This window comes from Cheilinus undulatus, linkage group 21 (assembly GCF_018320785.1).
Source record: "Cheilinus undulatus linkage group 21, ASM1832078v1, whole genome shotgun sequence".
In the NCBI taxonomy this organism is placed as follows: domain Eukaryota; kingdom Metazoa; phylum Chordata; class Actinopteri; order Labriformes; family Labridae; genus Cheilinus; species Cheilinus undulatus.
The window spans coordinates 27787432-27807623 of record NC_054885.1 but is presented as its reverse complement, the minus strand read 5'-3'; the positions used below and the strand labels follow the sequence as shown (position 1 = coordinate 27807623).

The following is a 20192-nucleotide window of genomic DNA, read 5'->3' as shown; positions in this document are numbered from 1 at the left end:
GTGTTGGCAGGGATGCCGGTTAGCATTCCTGCAACATGGCTGCACCATTTCTGTATGAGATGGCACAAATATCTGACAGTGTACAAATTTTAGTTCCTTGGTAATCAAACAACATAAAAGTCTTCCCAAACAAGATATTTAATAAAGCGGATTAAAATGTCATTTTAATAACTCTTTAAATAAAGGATAGACTAAAAAAAACAAGCTTAATGATCTAAACTCAATGGAACATCAGCTTCTTGTTGAATAACAGTTTTTTTTCCTGCCAAAAAACTGAAATAACATATACTATATTTTCATTCTTAACCAGTAAACTGATTACTTGAAAAGGTTGATATTTATGCAGTATGTTAATACAGATTATGTTTAGTTTGAAACTTTGTTTTAAGGATATTGTGATGGAAGGCAGAACAAAATGTTAAATTTACTGCTGTTTTTCCATCACCTGCATCTTCAACATGCATGTTAGCAAAAGTGAGCTGGTATCAACAAAGACCAACAAAGCATTGAGGGCTTCAAGCAACAACAAAAAAAAAGTTTTTGTTCAACAAACTGAAGACAATGAAACACTGAAGACAAAACGCCCTGTACTGATGGTTTGCTCCGTCTCTGTACTGCTCTCCATCACTGAGATCGACCTGCTGGTGAGTGTAGAACATGTGGGTAACAGGTTAAAAACTAAAAAGGCCTTCATGAGGATCAAAAAAAAAAAAAAAGAGACCAGAACCTTACAGGATGTGTAAACCATATGATCCCTTTAAAATACGCTGAACAACATTATGACAAAACGTATCAACAACACAGAGAAGGACACAAAAATAACATCAGTCGACCTTCATTTGGCAGCAGATTTCTTTGGCTGTCCGGATTAAAACTGGCAGTGTCTTGCTCTTGATCCATAAGCACACATACACTCACTCATACACACACACACACACAACCACACACTGCACATACATGATGCAGTACATAACATGCACATACACAGATATAAATACATACAGCTCTTCATTAAATGCACTTCTGGGTCCGCAGCTCTCCACTTTGCAAATAGGAAGGTGCATAAATAAAACATTCCCAGTGTTATAGAAAAAGTCCATGCATGTCCGGCACCTCTGAGTTCACAGACACTGAATGCAGAGAAAATATGAGGCCCATGCGCTGCTTTGCATCTCCCCATTTCCTGATCTCTGCCTCTTTCTCATGGGTGCGTTTGTGTTTGTCCTTTCTTAATGGCAGTGTAATGACAGTATATATTTGTCTCTTATGGTCTCTCACAGGTGGGTACTGTCCTGTGTATCAAATCTGTGACTCTCTGATAGCCCGGCGCCGCACTTCCTGCTGCTGCCCTGATTTGGTACCAAAGAGAGAGGGTCTGGTCTGATCAGGTATCTGTGCATCACAAAGAAGACTAATTAGTGGAAGAATAATATCCTTGCACAATCAGTCTTTCAAAGTTATACTTTTTCTTTGTTTAATCAAACTCATGGTTGTGTACTCACACAACATCATGCAGCTCCAGTCTGGTGTCTGGAGAAGGGTTGATCAGGATATACGACAGTCTGTTCCCTTGGTCTGTCATCCCATCTGACATGAGAGGAAAAGAGGTGAGAGAGACAGGAAATAAAATAGGAGCAGGATATACAGCAGGCTGTGCAGCATCCGTGCACACAGAACCAACAGGGCTTACATTACAGTGATTCACAAGACAGGAAGAGTACTTTGGATAAAAATAATTGAACAATGGGCCCAAAGTAAATGCCTTTAAAGTAAATATGGCTGTCATGATACTTTTGGAGGTTTGCTGGAAAGCAGGGCAAGGTTAATCATTAAGTTTAAAGGCAGTATTTTACCTATTTCAGTCCGACAAACTGAAATCCTTGAGTATTTATTGAGCTCATTTCAAACCATCACAAGCCTGCCTCCCTGACCCTGGCTACCTGATTTAAAAATATACTTTGCAGTCACATCATCTGATTTAAAGACATTTTAGCTTGCCTGGAAATAAGAGAAAACACAGTTTGGAGAGTTATTACATCTACTTATACTGAGGTATACCGTACTTACTCAACTCAGGGAAATCATCTTTTTCTACGGAAGAGTTACCTCTTACTTCGCCCCGACAGGGGCTGATCTAGTTATTTTCCTGGTATGACCTTACTCAGGAACTGACGTCTGCAGAGGTAAGTGGGCTGTTTCTATTAGTTTTAATTTTTCCTATTTCCCTCAGTACTTCACTTCCCCTGCCTCGATTCCTGCCATCGTTTCTACCTGGGCAGTAACCGCCTATGGTATTATGTCACTTCCTCCCTCTTCTCCAGCTCATAGCTTCCAAATGAGGAAACAGACACTAACTGCTCACAGCTCCTGCTACACTTTAAATACATGCAGTGTTTTTGAGATGTAAACAGTAGAAGCTTTCCTAGTTGGTGTTCAGACCTGTTTGGTTCTCTTTTCGAAAACCAACCTACTGGATAACCAGGCCATCCTAAATGTGTTTTTCTTAAATCTAACCGGTAGGTGTGCACTAATAACATGTACTAATAGAAGGAATGATAGAAATAAAAAATTCAGAAATGATATTTTATGTTGTGAGGCAAACCCACTGTTGCATTTTAAAGGTTTTAATGCTGCTGCTGTGCTCTTTCTTTGTTTAGCCCTTACTCCCTAGCAGATGTGGATTCTGGCCCTGTTTGAGATTTTTTCTGTCGTGCACCTGCATACAATGAGTACTGCAATACACTTAATGGAGTCTGAATTGCTGTGATTGTGTGGGCGTACATATTTTAGAGGGGCTCCAGCTCTCAGTCATTCCCTTTTTAAAAAAAATCAATTTTATATAACTTAGTAATTTGCACTGGGCAAGCATTTACCTTTTTCCACTACTGCTTTAATATCATGGCCTTTTTTTATTGGTTCATAATCAATAAAGGCTACTTTCTTTAACATTATCCTTATTTAAAATCACTTTATAAACGTGAACATTAAACTTGGAGCTACATTCCTGATTAATCTTTTACACTTACTTTTATGCTAACTTGTGTGATAGTCTTGATAAAATCAGATAAAGATATTTTTAATTACACCTCAGTCTTAGAACTTCGTGTGCATGGACACAAAAGTATTTATTTAGCCTATTTATTCATTTATCTACTTTTTATCACCCTTTTTATGATCCATATATATATATATAGTACCTATAAAAACAATTCACCCCTTGGATGTGTTACCCCTTCACTTATTTTTTTTAAATCAATCACAGTCAATATGGCTTTTTTTTTTTTTTTAAAGAAGTGATTGCATACATGTTCACTCCTTCTAAAGTGACTGAAAAACTTAAACAAGGGTCCAGCCAATCATTGCAAGCAGTCTCAAAATTAGTAAATGTGGATCACCTTAGTGCCCTGAATGTGTCTCAAGTTATTGCATTAAAAAGACACCTGTGTCTCAAAGGTCAGATCAGTATTCCTGGCTACCATTACATCATGACAACAAAAGAACACTCCAAGCAACTCAGAGAAAATGTAATTGAAAAGTATAAGTCAGGGGATGTATACAAAATATTTCCAAGGCAGTGAACATCCCCCAGAGTTCAGTTAAATCCAGCATCTTAGAATTGGACAGAATATGTGTAAATCTACCTAGATCAGGCCGTCCTCACAAACTAAGTGAGTGTGCAAGAAGGAGACTAGTGAGAGAGGCCACCAAGACACCCATGACTACTGTGAAGGAGTTACAAGCTTCTGCAGCAGAGATGGGAGAGACTCTGTAGCCAACAACTGTTCCCTGTGTTCTTCACCAGTCAAAGCTTTATGGGACAGTGGCAATGAGAAAATCTATTGTTGAAGAAAACTCATACTAAATCTGGGCTGGAGTTAGGCATGTGGGAGACTTTATTGTCAAGTGGAAGAAAGTTATTTTCGTGCAATGAGACAAAAATGGGGATGCTGTGTTTGGCAGATACCAAACGCTGCACATCCCCACAAACACCATCCCAATTGTGAAACATGGTGGCAGCATCATGCTGCAGGCATTCTTCTTGGCAGCCGGCCCTCGCAGGCTTGTAAAGGTAGAGGGTAAAATGAATGCAGCAAAATACTGGAAATGCTGGGGGACAATCTTAATCAGACTGCAAGAATTGTACTGCCTGGGAGAAGATTTATTTTCCACCAAGTCAATGACCCAAAGTAAATGAGGACAGCTACACATGGTTTAAAGACAATGGAGAATTTTTGGCTGGACTAGAAAATGGATTTTGACACTTTATCTCTTTGCAACCTGACATACTGTAGCTTGAGCAGTTTTGCAAAGAAGGATGGCGTAAAATTGGAGTAAAATCCAGATGTGTAAGCTTGACTGGGACCTATCCAGACTGAGTGTTGTGATTGGAGCCAAAGGTGACCCTACTAAATACAGACTTAAAGGGCTTAAATATTTATGCAGTCACTTATTTTACCTTACATATTTTCATTTGATTGACACTAATTTGTAGAATCTGTTTTCACTTTGACATTATTATTTTTTTTTTGTCTTAAAGTCAAATTCTATTGACCATGACGGATTTATGACATCAATTAAAGAGTAAAACATCCAAGGGAATAAATACTTTACTGTACTTTAATCACATACACTAAAGTATCTACAATATGTTATTTTTCTGTGCATATTATTTTAACCTTAAAGTGACAACATTTAAGTTTAATTATTTACCAGCTTAAAAGGAAGATGTGCATTCAAATAGCCAATGATAATTTGGGGGTAACCCCTTGAGTGGCCAATAAGCCAGAACAGATCAGTGAGCTGCAAACAGGTTTATCTAATTTTAGATATAGCCTCCAATGGGGTCTAGAAGATACCAGCAGATGGCACTGTTGATTTCTCTGTAGCCCTTTATTTCTACCATCAGGTTTTTTTTGTTTTTTGGTTTTTCATTTATTTAAAAGCCTGAAAATTATTTGAATCTCATTAGTGTCAGCTCAACATTGACAAAAGCTTAACACTGATTTCTAACAGTGTAAGATCTACTGCTAAAACCATAAACGTCAATCTGTGTCCATGAGCACACTTTGCATTAAATAAAAATATGTCAATTTGTAGTGCAAACTAAAAATGACATCTCTAGAAAAAGTAAATAATGGTGGTCATCCAGTGATGCAAACATAGCCTCCATAGTTATAAACCAATAGTAAAGAGGCATTATCATTCGGCAGCAGAATACTTTTAAATATAGTTCAAACTTACTGAATCCAGTAGGAGAAAGGCCCAAGTGTTTCATCCTGGTCCGCACCAAAGCGTTGAGTTCTTGCCTCTCTGAACGTCTGAACAGGGTCAGTCTCTGCTGGCTGATCCTCTCAGCGGCACTGCCCGGACCCCCCTTTGCCGCACTGGAGCCCCGACCCCCCTTCCTGCTCAGCCGCCGTGCCCACTGCATGCTTTTCCTCCTGAGCAGCGGGTGGTCTGACGAGTGGGAGGAGGTGGAGATGGGCTCAGAGGAGGTGGAGTTACGATGTGCACCAGAGCGGGACAACAGAGGCTCCCTGGGTTCCCTGGTGTCCTCATAGTCTTCCACCGTGATGGACACCTGTGACTGTGACAAAGAACACGTATAAATACATTTTATACACACAATCTCCTATACAGATACTTTTAAATTTCCTACTGCAGCATAAAGCCCAACATCAAATATAAACCTTTTCAAAATAAATAGCAGTTTTATGGAAAACGGAAAAAAAGCCCTTCGTAAGAAATTTCTTTCTATTTGTGGGCTGGATTTTTTTCTTTTTTTTTTGGTATGATGAACATATACAGGTGCATCTGAAAAAATTAGAATACCAAGCAGAAGCTCATTTTTTCAATAATTTAATTCAAAAAGTTTAACATATAAAAATTCTGCTCAATGCTTGACTGGCCAGCCAGCTCATCTGACCTGAACCCCATAGATGATATCTGAGGAAATGTAAAAAAGAACATGAGAGACACCGGACTCAACAATACAGACGAGCTGAAGGCTACTATCAGAGCAACCTGGGCTTCATAACACCCCAGCAGTGCCACGGGCTGATTGCCTCCATGCCGGGTCACATAAATAAAGTAATCCATGCAGAAGGAGCTCCAACGAATTACGGAGTGCATAAAGGAGCAGAATTTTCCAGAAGACAAACATTTCTGTTTTATAAATCTTTTTTGGGCAGATGTTTTGTGATATTCTAATATTTTTTCATGGTGGATTTTTTTGTGAGCCTTAAGCTGTAATCATCTACATCATCAACAGTTTTCACTTCTTGAATTAAACCACAGGAAACCAGATACATTTTTTCATAATATTCTATTTTTTTTAGATGTGCCTGTATATCAAAACTGCAATCTGACTGCCCTAATATCTTTTGGAATAAACCATGGCAAAAAGTAATGACATTTTTTGAGGGCGTTGTCATATTAGAAAGCTTTGATGCTATCAGTCCTAGAGAACTTAAGACTGTATCATCTAAAAACAATTAGGATCCAAAAGTATCTAAATTTGACCGTCTTAATGAAATTGCAAATGATGCTCCACCAGCCTGAATGTTTTTCTTTGTCTATTAGAATGCATAATATGATGTACTGTGCATTAAACCATGTGGTAAACACCAAAAGTTGTTGCTGATGTTCCCTGTCTCTTGGCTGCACATTAAAAATTTTCCATTCTTTGCGCCTCAGTGCCGTTATTTAGCATAGTCAGTGACCCTGAAGATCAACAAGCTTTTTCAGCTCTTGCTTTTGCTTGTGCTGCAAACAAGTTATGACACAAACCCAATTTACAGAAAAACTGGCATCGCAACATTTGAGTGCAGCGGATGTTGTGGAAGGGTATTTTTCAGCATTACGATTGACTAATTCATGTAGCAGTATTCATTCGAGCTAATGAAATTAGGCTGAGGGATGCTGCATCTGTGGCTGCTTATATGCTGTGCATCCTGCTTGTTAACATTACTGGCAAAGCTTTTAAAGCAGAACTCCATTTTTAGCCTTTATGTATTGTCTTTGCCAAATGTATTCTCTTTCCATAAACAGGGATTTGATATCACCAATAGGCATTACAAATGTAGCTTTAAAGGGAAAATGTTTATTTCCTGCATATTATTATTATTATTATTATTATCTTTTTGATAGGAATGATGATATATGATTTTCAGAGTAGATACTGAGACAAGACCAGATTGAGAATTCTCTCAGGCAAGAAAATAATTAGAAAACAACTCATAACTATTATCTTAATGGTGGAAATTTAATGAACCTCTCTTCTTGTTATGCTCACCTAGGGGGTACAGTTTAACATGATTAGCTGTGTTTCTGTTCCTTGAAATTACTTTGGATCATAAAATGCAGTGAACCCAGGGCCTCTGGGGGCCCAAGCATGGCTTAACCCTTATATACTGTTCAGACAGATTTGATCCGCTGTCATTTTACTGCAGTAAAAACATTCTAAACACCAATGATTATTTTTTTCTCTCAGATTTAATGACTTGCAATGAGCTGCATTAACTCATTAAATTAGTATATCTTATTTTAAGGCATTCAGCAAGTACAGCTTTCTCGCCACACTGACTGATATTTGTTACTGACTATGAGCAATTCAGGCCTTTTTTGTGTTTAATGTTTGGTCCCTGAGGATGACTTCCTGAAGATGGAGATGAAGCAGCTTGATGTCATCACTGCTCTGAACATGAACATCACGATGAGTTATGCACAGTTGAAGAACTTGTGGATGTTTAAGGAGTTACATGGTCTGACAGTAAGGAGGAGGAGACTTTACAAAGCTGTGATTGACACGTTGAATCAACGTTACTTCATATTAGTCATATCACAGTGCTGGATCTGCTCAGCTTGTTTGAAGGCCACATTTGGATCATGTACATGCAACACAAGAATAGGGCAGAAGATTTGAGATAGTAGATGTTTTTTCTCTAAAACTGAGTGGTGCCAAACTTTAAAAAATGCTCTTTCTCTGTTCTCTGAAACAATAAGGACTCAGTCATTTCTTAATGTTATATAAACTATTTATACCTTCTAAATAGATCTGTAGTCTAATGGTGCATTCCATAATCTCGGAATTCGGAAATTCAGATTTTCCTCTCTCCGACTTGAAAACTAATGGAAATTCTAGTACCCAGAATTACCAACTTGAAGTAAATGGAACGTATTCAACTCAGGTGTTAAGTCATCCCTAGTTCCGACATTTGACTTCAGAGGTAAATCTGAAAGCAGCATAAAATTTGATATCAACACTGTTGGGAATTAACCATGTCGACAACAAGTCTCAGGCCAAAAAATCATAGCTGAGGTCTGTTTTTGTAGTTTTGGAGGGAACTGTTCAAATAAAGAGTCATAAAAACTGAAAGACCAATCATCCCCGAATCCTTTGAAGCACCTACAGAGAAGACACGTTGTCCTCTCTGATAGGAGGAGACCTGAAGAGACTCTGCAGGGGGTCCACAGGTAATAAAAGCCAGTGTGACCCCCACCAGAGGGGCCACACCACCGCCTACAAAGCCAGTTGTTTTCCACTGTTGCTTGTTCTCTGCTTTAGCTTAAGTTTTAGGGCAGTCAGCAGTTGGCTGGTTGAGAACAAGAGTTTCGACGGCATCCGGACAGGAGTGCTTCAGAAAGCCCAAGAGTATCCAAATAAGGATGCACAAATCTTCTCCTGCTTCAGAAGGACGATACGAGCCCTACTCTCATCCTAAAGCTTAAATAAGGCTTTTCACTTGCTGGAACCGTGGAAGGAACATTAATGGACTGACCTCTGCTCACTTCTGGATTTGTGGACACCGGACTCTAATCACACACCATGATCACAAGTAAGAGACTTTGATCTGGGCAGAACTAGCTGCAGAAAGGATTTCATATGCATTTGTTGGAGGCTGCATTAGTTGTCTTTTTGTCTCAGCTTATGTGTTGTTAATTTACCTTGTTGTGTCTGTATTATCTCCTTGGTTCTAGATAACCATTTCAAGAATGACAGCCATCTTCTCTCTTGCTTGTTTCTCTCTTTCTTTCTCACACATACATTTCTCCATGGTTTGCTTTGTAAATAGTATGTTTGCTGTAGTTTAGATCAGTGGTTCTCAACTGGTGGGTCGGGACCCAAAAGTGCGTTGCGGACCAGTTTTCAGTGGGTTGCAACTAGGCAACCATAAAAAGTGGTGGCAGAAAGTCCTGAAGTCCTTGGTGGACATGCATCGATACCTTTTATTTTAACCTGTTTTCCTGTAAAATTGGGTACATTTAAATTTTTGATCAATATTTCAACTAATTTATCTCCTTTTCTTGCAATGGAAAAGCTACTTTCCCATCATTATGAAGTAATTTCTCAAGATGTCTGGAAAACTGACAAAAATGTTTACATAATGATGGGCAAAGAGTGTATAAAACTTGTCAGTTTAGCCCTTTCTCTTTTTAATATCATGTATTTTGGTCCAATCAGGCCCAAAGCTGCAACATATTCAACTATACATATGTTGTTGGAAACTTTTAGAAGCTTGGGTCACTATTTGTCGTAAGACAGACTTTTGGGTCCTGAGGCTGGACCAGTTGAGATCCACTGGCCTAGGTCATAACAGTAATTTGTTTGGTTAAATGTCATTGATTCTAGCTGATACTGCTTTGTTAAATAAATGTTATTTCAGATTTAAAGAGAATTTGTCTGTGGTTATTGTGCATATATTCTGCAATATTTTGCTGGTGAGAAGGTCATTGCTTATTCTCACACCTTTTATTAATTTAAATGCCAATATTTGTCTATAAAAATAATAATATCATTATGTAGTCTTAATTCTGAAACTGGTTTGTGCACCTTTTTGGTTACTGTCCCTGTTTCCAGGGTGATGCCCCATTATTCAGCAATCTTGCTGAATAATTTTATTTGGTCATATTCATAACTGTAATAATGGTTATTCATGTTCTAACAATAAGGAAAACCTAGCACAAAAACCCCAACAACACTTATGAGGGAATGTGTGGCCATACTGTGAAGGCTTAGAATATGAACAGTAAGATTGAGAGTTGAAGCTTATTCATTTGAATATTCTATTATTCCATCTTTTTTATTGACTTCAATCAGAGGCTGGTTGTAGAAGCAGCTGACCTCAGAAACAGGAAGTTTATGCGCCTCTGTCCTGTAGATGCCAATGGGAATGTCTCCACTGGAGGAGCACAGTTTTTGATAGAGCCTGCCGTAGGTACGGATCCACAGGTCGTCCTCTGTGATCTTCATCTAAAAACAAACAACACATTTGAAACCTCTCTCCACAGGTCAAACACACTGACTTTAAGCTGCATTTATTTTGCTACTTACAGCACAGAGGAAACCAGAGCCGGGCATGGAGTCTAAACCCAGCAGCAGCCTGGTGATGGAGATCATGTAGTCCTTCACAAATGACTGCACGGAAAGCAAAGCAAAAACAGAAATAGATCAAAGGTGCTGGATTTTAAAAGGTTAAGAAAAAATGATCTTGGTGTTAGTTCTGATTGAAAAGATGGTGTACCTGGTAGAGGAGAGTGTCCAGCATGCTAACACTGAACACTTTCCCAGCAGCAAAGGGCAAGCGGAACATGAAGACCAGGTTGGACCCCTTCTCCCTTTCCTTCTGCAGACCAAACATGCAAACATTTTCCCCACAATTACACTGGTCTTCTATTCATGAGATGATGGGATGCACACATTTTATGATTAAAATCAGACATGCACCTATAAAACTTTATAATTCCTCTTATTCACAAAGTCAAGGATCCAGGACAGCATGCACTGGGCCAAAGGCAATTCAAAAGTTAAGGACATTTTTTTAATAGTAATTTCCAAGGGCAATTTTTTCAGACATGTGCATCTGACTGTTTTTTATGTGTGACTTAATTAGAAAATGTCAGTGAAACACACACAACATGTATTGTGCCACAATAAAAGGTCTAAAATCCTCCGAAGGGGCTCCAGCTGTGAGGTAAATGGTAGACTTCTCATAAACTGCAATCTCTTCATAGTGCCTTTCTCTTTTCTAATTTGTTGATAAATGTTATCGATGCCCTAAGGGGGAATTCATTAGCTGCCACACAGGGGGAAACATTTGCAAAGATCAGTAAAAAAAAAAAAAAAGAAAAAAAAAAACAAGATATGCAGCAATTAGGTGAAGAGAACAAAAAAGATTGGTTTCATTTACGGTGCATTCAGAAAGAATTGACACCCTCCTTTACTTCACTACAATTGAAAAAAAAATCTATTTGCAGTAATCTACACTTAGTACCCCATCATGAATTTATTATTTTTTATTTTTTTTGCTACTTAATCAAAAAATTAAAAAACTTGAAATACTTTATTGACATGTAAGTATTCAGACCCTTTGCAAAAACACTTGAAGTTTAGTTCAGGTGCCTCCCTTTTCTCTTAATCTTTGCCAAGATGTTTCTACACCTTTACTGGAGTACACCTGTGGTAAAGTAAACTGACGGGACATGATTTTGAAAGGCACACACCTCTCTATTAAACTGGCATGCCAGATGGATTTGTTTTACACATCCATCTGGATAACCTGTCATACACAGCGTTTGGGAAAGGGCAGACCCTTTGAAAAAAAAAACTTGGAGGCTGACTGGATGAATGTTCTGTCCGTCTATCTTTAAGGGCCAATCAGAGCAACAAAACACGTGACGTTGTTGTCCCAATCCGAGGTGCAGTGCTGCCGAGAGTAAACTCCATAGAGAGCTGCATAATGCAAAACATGGCGACTAGACATGTCAGTGCACAGCTTTTGTTGTTTTTGAAAAGAAAACAACTCAATACTGTTCTTTGTTCTTCTTTTAACTAAGAAATGTCGTCAAGTTTTCATAAAAACTTATGCTTTAGCAGCATCCACGCTAATGTCTTCCGCCATAATTGTACCAGCCTCTTCTCGCTGCTTGCATACGTCACGACTCCGCCGTGCCTGAAAGTACCGTTCCTCGATGCTGATTGGTCTTGTCACTTTCTAACCAAACAGTTCAGATAGGAGCTTTGCGAGATGGATTCGCCAGTAAGAAACATGGAAATGGGCAGTTCCATCTGCTTTCCAAGGTTACCTCTCTATAGAAGGCCTCACAGCTGACAATGCATGTCAGAGCAAAAATCAAGCCATGAGGTCAAAGGAGATGCCTGCAGAACTCAGAGACAGGATTGTTGCTTGGCACAGTTCTGGGGAAGGGTAAAAAAATAAATTATACTGCACTGAAGGTTCCCAAGGGCACTTCCATTCTCAAATGGAAGAAGTTTGGCACAACTAGGACACCAAAAGCTGGTCGTCTAGCCAAACTGAGCAATCAGGGGAGAAGGGACTTTGTAAGAGAGGTAACCAAGAGCTCAATGGCCACTCTGACTGAGCTCCAGAGATCCTGTGTGGAGATGGGACAGAGTTCCAGAAGGACAACCATCACTCCAGTCTTCCACAACCTAGGCTTCATGGCTATATGGAGGCCTCTCAATGCAAAATGCATAAAAGCCTACTTGGAGTTTGCAAAAACTCTGAGCTCTGACGGCAGTTCCTATGAACTCATCATGGCTTGGTTTTTGCTATGATATATATATTGTCAGCTGTGGGGCCTTCTAGAGAGGGTCTGTGCCTTTCCAAAGCATCTCCAGTCAATTTCATTTACCACATGTGGACCCCAATTAAGGTGCAGAAACATTATGGAGAAATTGGAGGCACCTGAGCAAAATTTCAAGTGTTTTTGCACAGGGTCTGTATATTCATGTCAATGTGGAATTTCAGTTTTTATTTATGATAATTTGCAAAAACATCTACATTCTGTTGTCACTTTTTCATCATTGTGTACTAAAGGTAGATTAATTAGAAAAAAATGACTTTTTTTCACTGTAGCATCAGCCTGCATCGAATGAAAAAAAGTAAAGGGGGGTCTGAATACTTTCAGCAGTTGATACATTAGCTGAGTTTTGATGAATTTGTTGCAACAATCACTGAGAAAACTAAATAAAGGATGACTGTCAGATTGCAACATACTCTGCTGCCTCCTTGTTTTTTAATTTTGACCTCTGAAGTCCAGGTTGAAGGAAACCTGGAGTAGAAAGTGCAGGTTGGGAGCTATGAAGCTTTTACCTTTTCCAGTTTGGACAGAGCCAGAGAGTAGTGGTCTTTGACTTTGAACTGCATAAAGCGCATGTTGGCTGGGTGGGTGAGCTCTGTGATGATACTAAGAGCTGGAAACAGTCTGAGAAGAGGAAATAGAGAGGAAAATCACCCGTTTAACAAACACTGACTTTAAGGTAGAGTTTTGCAGAGTTTGGGCAAAGCAGACCTGAAGAGAGTCTGGACGTTGACAATAGTCTTTGCATCAGCCATGTAATCCTCTTCTGCAATCATGGAGCTCTCCTTGTCAACAACAACCATGGTGTCAGCAAATGTCACTCCACATCGCAGCAAACTGTCCAGACTAGAGAGAGGAGGAGAGAGAAAAGGGAGTGGGAAGAAATATTTCAGGGTTGAGGGGCAGTGAGAATAAATCAAAGAGTAAACTAAATCATCTGAGCGGAGCAAAAGCACGCAGATGAAAACAAAAACATTAAGGAAAATAGAAAAAAAAGATGAAAAAGAGACTATAAATAATAAAACCAGCTGCAGGCTTTGGTCTGTCTTACTTGTCAATGGAGCCCACTGTGTAGAAAACCATGGGGAACCAACAGATTGCCTCCAGGAAGTCCACTTCAGGTCTGAACCAATCAAAACACAAACAGACTTCAAATTCACACCAGTCAAGATTTATATGACATGATGAAGAGCTAACGTCCCCACAGAGACAGAACCCTCTCACTCAGCCTGAGAAATACAACACAAGCAAAGTGCCTGCAGGAAAAGGCCGAAAATAACCGCACAACACAGGAATGACTCAGCATTTTATTGCCTTTTATTGGATTCAACTCTTATTTGACTGCTTTCGTGTACAGGCGACAAAACACGACACAGGATTGTGGAGGACATTGTCCTGAAACCATTTCACAAATCATGTTTATGGGGTCCTTAAATAGCTATTTTTCTCTTCTGCTGGCTATTTAAGTAGGGACCAATTTCACCATCATGCACAACCTAGATTTGTAGCCTAGCTGCCATGCCAACAGCATATACTTAGAGGAACATATAGCATTGTCAAGGTTAAAGTGTTATTACAAGCAGGGCTAATTCATCACTCATTAGCATAGATGTTTCCTTACATGCTTTCCAGCAGCAGAACAATTGGGTTGAGCTCCTTCCTGGGTCTGTAGTACGCCCGTAGAGGCACAATGAAGTTGTACAGACCGTTCCCTGCACTCTCCGCCGACACAATGATCAGTTTATTTTTGAAGCCATAGGAGCGAGCATCCTCAAAAAAGGTGTGGTGACACGCCTAGGAGAGAATATGTGTGGTCAAAGCAATATGCACATATTTCAAAAAGACAGCAAGCCACTTTGAGTCAGTGTAAAGCAATAAAAAATGTGTTTCAAAGATTTTGTATCGCTTGGGCTACAGCGGACTTTGTTACTAACCACTATGCCAAATACCAGTGAGTTATTTTACTCGCAGTTGCTTTGGGTGTGTCTGTTGAATACACTGAAACCAAGCCCTCTGTTAGGAAACAGATCCAGGGTTCTTAGCCTTCTTTCTCCAAAAAGCACTCTCAGCCCTGTCATATTAATTGGCAGGCTACCAAAACCAACAACTTATAAAGATATGTCATGAAGCCTGTGAAGTGAAGAGTGATCTATTATTTGCAAATATGTGGGGCGACTGCGGCTCAGAAGGTCGAGTCAATTGTCTCACAACCAGTCGGATGAGGGTTCAGTCTCCAATCTCTAAGTTTTATGCCAATGAGTCCTTGGGCAAGAAGCTTTACTACAATTTGCTTCCACTGCTTTGTTGGTAGGTCGGATGGGGTTCAGTAATCCCAGTTAATCCTTTCACCATCAGTGTGTGAACAGGTAATTGTGACCAGTGTTGTAAACACTCTCTGAATAGTCAGACAAATAGAAAAGTGCTATACAAGTTCATGTCCATTTACCATTTTATAAAGTGTAGGCCTAAGTTTATCATGTAGGGATTCTTAAGACATTTATAAAGCCATGAAATGTGAATAACAGTTAGTTAATGGCCTTACTTTGGGTAGAACTGACAGCAGTAATAAGTAGTGAACAGGCCATGACGGGGCAATTAGGAGCCGCCATCAACACCATGAGGGTACATGCATGAGCTGTCACACAGCCAGCACAGTTCAGCCTAAAACGGCCCTAAAGACAATTAATGGCTATGCTACAGGCTGAATTAACCTCCAGCCCATAATATGTTCTTTCATTTCAAATGTATCATTTTATTTTCTCTTTACGGCCATCTGGTGACTTCCAGAGATTATCTTGTGATTCCCTCTCAGAGGGTTTGGGACTGACCTGACACACCGGATAGACTGTTTCATATATCCATTGTATGAAAATACTACACATTCTTCTGGGAATCCTCCCATACAAGGCTTGTGGGAAGGAAAGGACTTTTCAAAAAAATTTTGGAAGGTGATTGAAAGACTGTTCTGCCTGTCTACCTATTTCCTCTTAGTCTGCAACAGAATGGAAATTCTTTTCCCATCTACCAAGCCAGCTAGGAGGTACATAATGTTAGCCCATTATTCACACAGCTAGCAAGCAAAGGTAGCAGAATCACAGACTGCAATGTTAAACTTGTTGTAAACAAGCAGGAGAATTAAAACATTTTGAAAACTGTGGCACTGAGGGGGCTTATGTTAAAGAACCTTTGGACACCCTTATTGACACCCTGTTTAGCCCTGCCCCTAATAAAACCTTAAAGTGATGAAAAACTTGATAAATCCATAACATAGTTCCCCATCATTTCATGTTTACAGCATCTTTCTCCATCATACACAGTGATTTTACTTTACACAATCTTCAAATCTCATACCTTGTCCATGCGCAGGCAGCAGAAAGGCATCTTTTCTTGAAGAAGGTGGCAAAGTGTGGGCGAGCTGCCGATGTACGGTGAGTTCAGCGGATATCCCTTCACCCACCTGTAACACAGACCCACAGTTACTCATGAATATGTTCATTTAAACATACTTACTGGAACAAAAACCTCAAAAAAACATCCTTGCTACTTACTCGCAATGTCGACCCCACCAGTGGGCGCTCTCATCCCTGTCACTGTCCTCCTTTCCCTCCTCGCCTCCCTCATCCTCTGACTGGTCCCCCAGCAGGTCAAAAGCAGGGTTATTGACACCATCCACCAGCTCCAGGACAGGAGCAATGCTGTGCCGCCTCTCCTCTCCTGTCTCTCCCATCACAGGCAGGGCCAAAGTATTAGCACCACTCATCTCCGTCCTGGAGCTGCTCCTGCTTCCTCTTGCACTGTTCAGCCCAGTGCTGCCTGGATCCTGGCCTTCTGGGCTGCTGTCGCTGGAGTCCTGCAGGTCAATGGCTACTGTGCCTGAACAGAGACACATAGCCAGTTAATGGCAGCCACCAGGTTAAAGGTTCAAACACTATAAAGATGCATTTGCAAATAGCCCTGGTTCTACAAACTGTGCTGACAGCATTGAAAACCTGTAGACTGGATAGTTTCTCTGTTGTCCACCAGGTGGTGTGTTTGTAAAACCACATCATCTGACATTTCAGTTGCTCTTATCAAATGTGTGACTTTTAATCAGATACACAATGATTCTATGGGAAAGCTATGAATATTTTTATCATCCTGATATGTTTTAAATGAGATAACTGACAGCTGTGATTGTGCAGCTGGCTCTGACAAGTTTGCATGTTAGACAAGCATAAAATCTGCAAACAGAAGGTCAGTGTGCAAATGTTACAGTCTTTGTGCTGTGCCTGTATGACTGACCCATGCTGGCGATTATACTGTGTACTGGCAGGCGGGTCAATCCGTGGTAAATAGTTTGGTGTACACCCCTGGCATTTCCTCCTGTTCCACCCCACGATGGTTCCCTCTGACCCCTGACAAATGCTGAATTCTCCTCCTTAGAAATGTTGATGTAAAAGCATGTGTCAGAGGCCCCCATTATGTGGCATGGACCAGGGTTCAGCAGGATGTTGGTGGTGTCCAATCTGCGTACTCCGATCAGACATACTCCATACCTGCAGGCACAGAGATGAGGTCATCTCTGCAGGGTTATGTGCGTGTGCTAATTTCTTGGCCTTTTGATCTTCATGACTTACTTTTTGTGAGCATGAAAGGAGGCAAAGGTGAAACTCTTGCCCTGGTATTCCCCAAAGAATTTACTTTCCTCTAGGCGGATGTGATGCACCTCATTGGCTGAGCAGCGTCGATAAGTCCTGTGCCACTGGTCAGCTGAACATGCACCGCCCTCCCTGCGACAGAAAAATGGAATTGATTACCACATGAGGAAAGATTGACCTTTCAAACATTTAACAGAAAGCATTCAACTCAGTGCCAAGACTTCATCTTGGGATTTTCCTCTCAAGGTTGTGGAGGTAACATCCTACATCTCTGTCAGAGCTGCAGGTCAATACTTCAGTCAGCACATCAGCGTGCACAAGGACACCCAGCTAATTTGAACAATAGGTCCCAGATGTACGCATTCACACTGTAAGTGGACAACACTTTCCTCGGGGGGATTTGGCTTAAGACAAGGAGGCTAAAGAGGTGATAACAAAAAGCAAGGGTGTGGGGGCAGTGCGAATGTGGGTGGCCTGTGACAAAGGCTGCATTGTATAAGTAAGTGTTATAGCAAATTTGCAGTTTACTGAAACTAAGTGCAAGGCATAGGAGGAGGAGGACCAATCCAGTCATGTAGCTTCGTCACAGACGGTAAACCAAATGGCATCAACTCCAGATATAGAAGTGTACTTATGAAACAACCTGCGTTTGAATGTTGATCTTGTCAGACGCAAGCAGCAGGGGATTTCTTGAACAGAAAATATATATTTATTTTCACACGGACTAAATGAGCTCTGAAATCCATGCATAAAATTACTTGAAAACTATGCCTATTGTTCTCCCTTTGACACCTTGGTATTTTATATGAGGATCAAAGATTACACCTACAGACACTTAGTTTAAGATTGAATCCCCCAAAAGGTGCAAAACAGATTCACAGCAGTTGCTCAAAACAGCAGGTGACAGCTGTGAATGAACCATCGATTAAACATGTCTTTTTCCTACCTTCCCTTTGAGTAGTGTAGCTGTGTGCAATTCACTGATATTAACCCTGATTTCCTAAATTCAGGTTTAAAAAGCCATGAATCATGCTGCCATTTGGAGCATGAAAAGTTAGCTCATCATAGATCACTCTTCAAACTGCAAATCAAAATGATATGCTTTTCCAATTATCTCCATTAAATCAAATACTACAGCAAGCTAACTATGGAGCTTGATGGGGAATTTGGTCTAAACCTTAGCACAAATACTGGCTGTGTGGGAAGAAAGGTGGGATTCATCAAACCTGTTGAGGGCTTGGAAGGCTCCTACACGTTGCTTGAAGCCCTCTTGGGGTGCAGTTCTGAAAAACAGAATTATAAAGATAGTGATGACACAGGAAGCAGCTCACTACTAAACTTAGCACAATTTGAGTTTGGTAGATTATTTCTTTGTTGTAGCAATGCTTCTCTGAAATAAATCTTGTACTGTTGGATATCCTGTTTGTTTCCCTTTTGAATGGTGCCACATTTGTAAGGAACATACATTTGTGGGATGAGCAGCAGAGCTGAGTATGTGGGTTGCGCTGTGGAATGGCATCCCATTCTTCAACCAGCATTTGTTGCAAGTCAGCCAATGTGGTTGTGTTGGTTACTCAGGCACAAACAGCACACCCACATGTTCAATGGGGTTGAGGTCAGGACTGGCAGGCTGTTCCAACCCCTCCACTTCAAAATTTTAGATGTAGTCAAACCCCATCCCAGACTGTGGAGATATGGGATTGCTACTGGTTACAGAATCTCATTTCAATATCTCTCTGCATTGAGATTGCCTTCAATGATGACAATCAGGCACCTAAATTTCAGCACCTGGGGGTACCAGCAGCTCAAAATAACAGTCAATAGCAACAGCAAAATAAGCTGTTTGGCATTGGCAGAGAAGATTTACAAAATTTTCATGGGTGCAAACCACATATTTAGCTCTGCTACTCATCCCACAAATGCGTGTTGCTTTCAAATGTTGCTAAACTTAAAAGGGAAATAAACAGGTTTATTGCCAAGAAGCATTGTAACAACAAAGAAGTAATGTACCAAACACAGATTTCCTTACTTTTTGTGCTAAGTTGAGTCATTTAAATCATATATGTGACTGTCAGAATAAAAAATGAACAAGGAGTAGGGATAAAGAAAGTCTCTGAACTCACTGTCCCCTGGAGGAGTGGATCAATAGCGTGATAAGTGTTGAGGTACCAGGGCACACACAGTTTAAAGCCAGCATGGCATACTTAAACTCCTCTTCACACACCACATGATCTGCAGAAACAAAAAACAAGCGGCTCATAGTGAACAAGGTCCCAAACGCCTCAGCAAAACACCAACACACTCACACTTTGGTTCATAAAATCATCTACACTGAGCCAAAGAGGCCCACGGGGAGTTCCAGTGTGCTGCAGACAAAAGGACTCTCTTGGCCTTGGTTTGAGTGACAGACAAGGTTGAGGGTGCCATCCCATTTGTCCAAATGTTACTGACATAAAGGGCTCAAGATCTAAGATGAATTACACCCTTGAAAAGGTTTGCCCAGCTGAGCTGCCGAAGGAATCTCAAGAAATCTAGGCTACCCAACAATTTGTTTACCCAACATTTTATATATGGTGCCAAAATAAGGGCTAATTGATTTTTTGAATAATGTTTTGAATCATTAAATGTGACGCAGCAAGAAATTTTCCTCATGCTTAATATCCAAAGCCCCAGGTGATTAGGGCTATGTGAGCCTGCTAAAACATGGTATGAATCAAGCAGCTGTCTGCAGTTTTTACTTTGTATGCAGCTAATACATCCATGAATCAATTATCTATACAGCTTCTTCATTTTAGAAGGTCGGGGGTGGGGCAGACTCAGCTGTAATTGAGTGAGAGGCATGTACACCTTGGACTGGTCGCCATTCAGTCACAAGGCTGACATACATTGACAAACAACCAGACAACCACATTCACTACAATACGAAATTTAGTGTCACCAAGTGTGCTTTAA

At 40.3% G+C, this 20192-nt stretch overlaps 1 protein-coding gene across 1 annotated transcript in view; it reads right to left on the bottom strand.

The window, feature by feature from the left end:
* Positions 1–13: 13 nt before the first annotated feature.
* LOC121503484 (potassium channel subfamily T member 2) overlaps positions 14–20192 on the bottom strand; it is a 65561-nt gene continuing 45382 nt past the window's right edge. The window contains exons 15-30 of the mRNA XM_041777934.1: positions 19364–19472; positions 18467–18523; positions 17220–17372; positions 16885–17138; positions 16152–16476; positions 15955–16060; positions 14225–14397; positions 13655–13726; positions 13315–13449; positions 13116–13227; positions 10524–10625; positions 10334–10417; positions 10124–10252; positions 5242–5587; positions 1503–1587; positions 14–1392 (exon numbers count right to left, since the gene is read on the bottom strand). Coding sequence (XP_041633868.1) covers positions 1275–1392; positions 1503–1587; positions 5242–5587; positions 10124–10252; positions 10334–10417; positions 10524–10625; positions 13116–13227; positions 13315–13449; positions 13655–13726; positions 14225–14397; positions 15955–16060; positions 16152–16476; positions 16885–17138; positions 17220–17372; positions 18467–18523; positions 19364–19472 — 2360 coding nt within the window. The 3' untranslated portion in view covers positions 14–1274. The remainder of the gene's footprint in view (positions 1393–1502; positions 1588–5241; positions 5588–10123; positions 10253–10333; positions 10418–10523; positions 10626–13115; positions 13228–13314; positions 13450–13654; positions 13727–14224; positions 14398–15954; positions 16061–16151; positions 16477–16884; positions 17139–17219; positions 17373–18466; positions 18524–19363; positions 19473–20192) is intronic.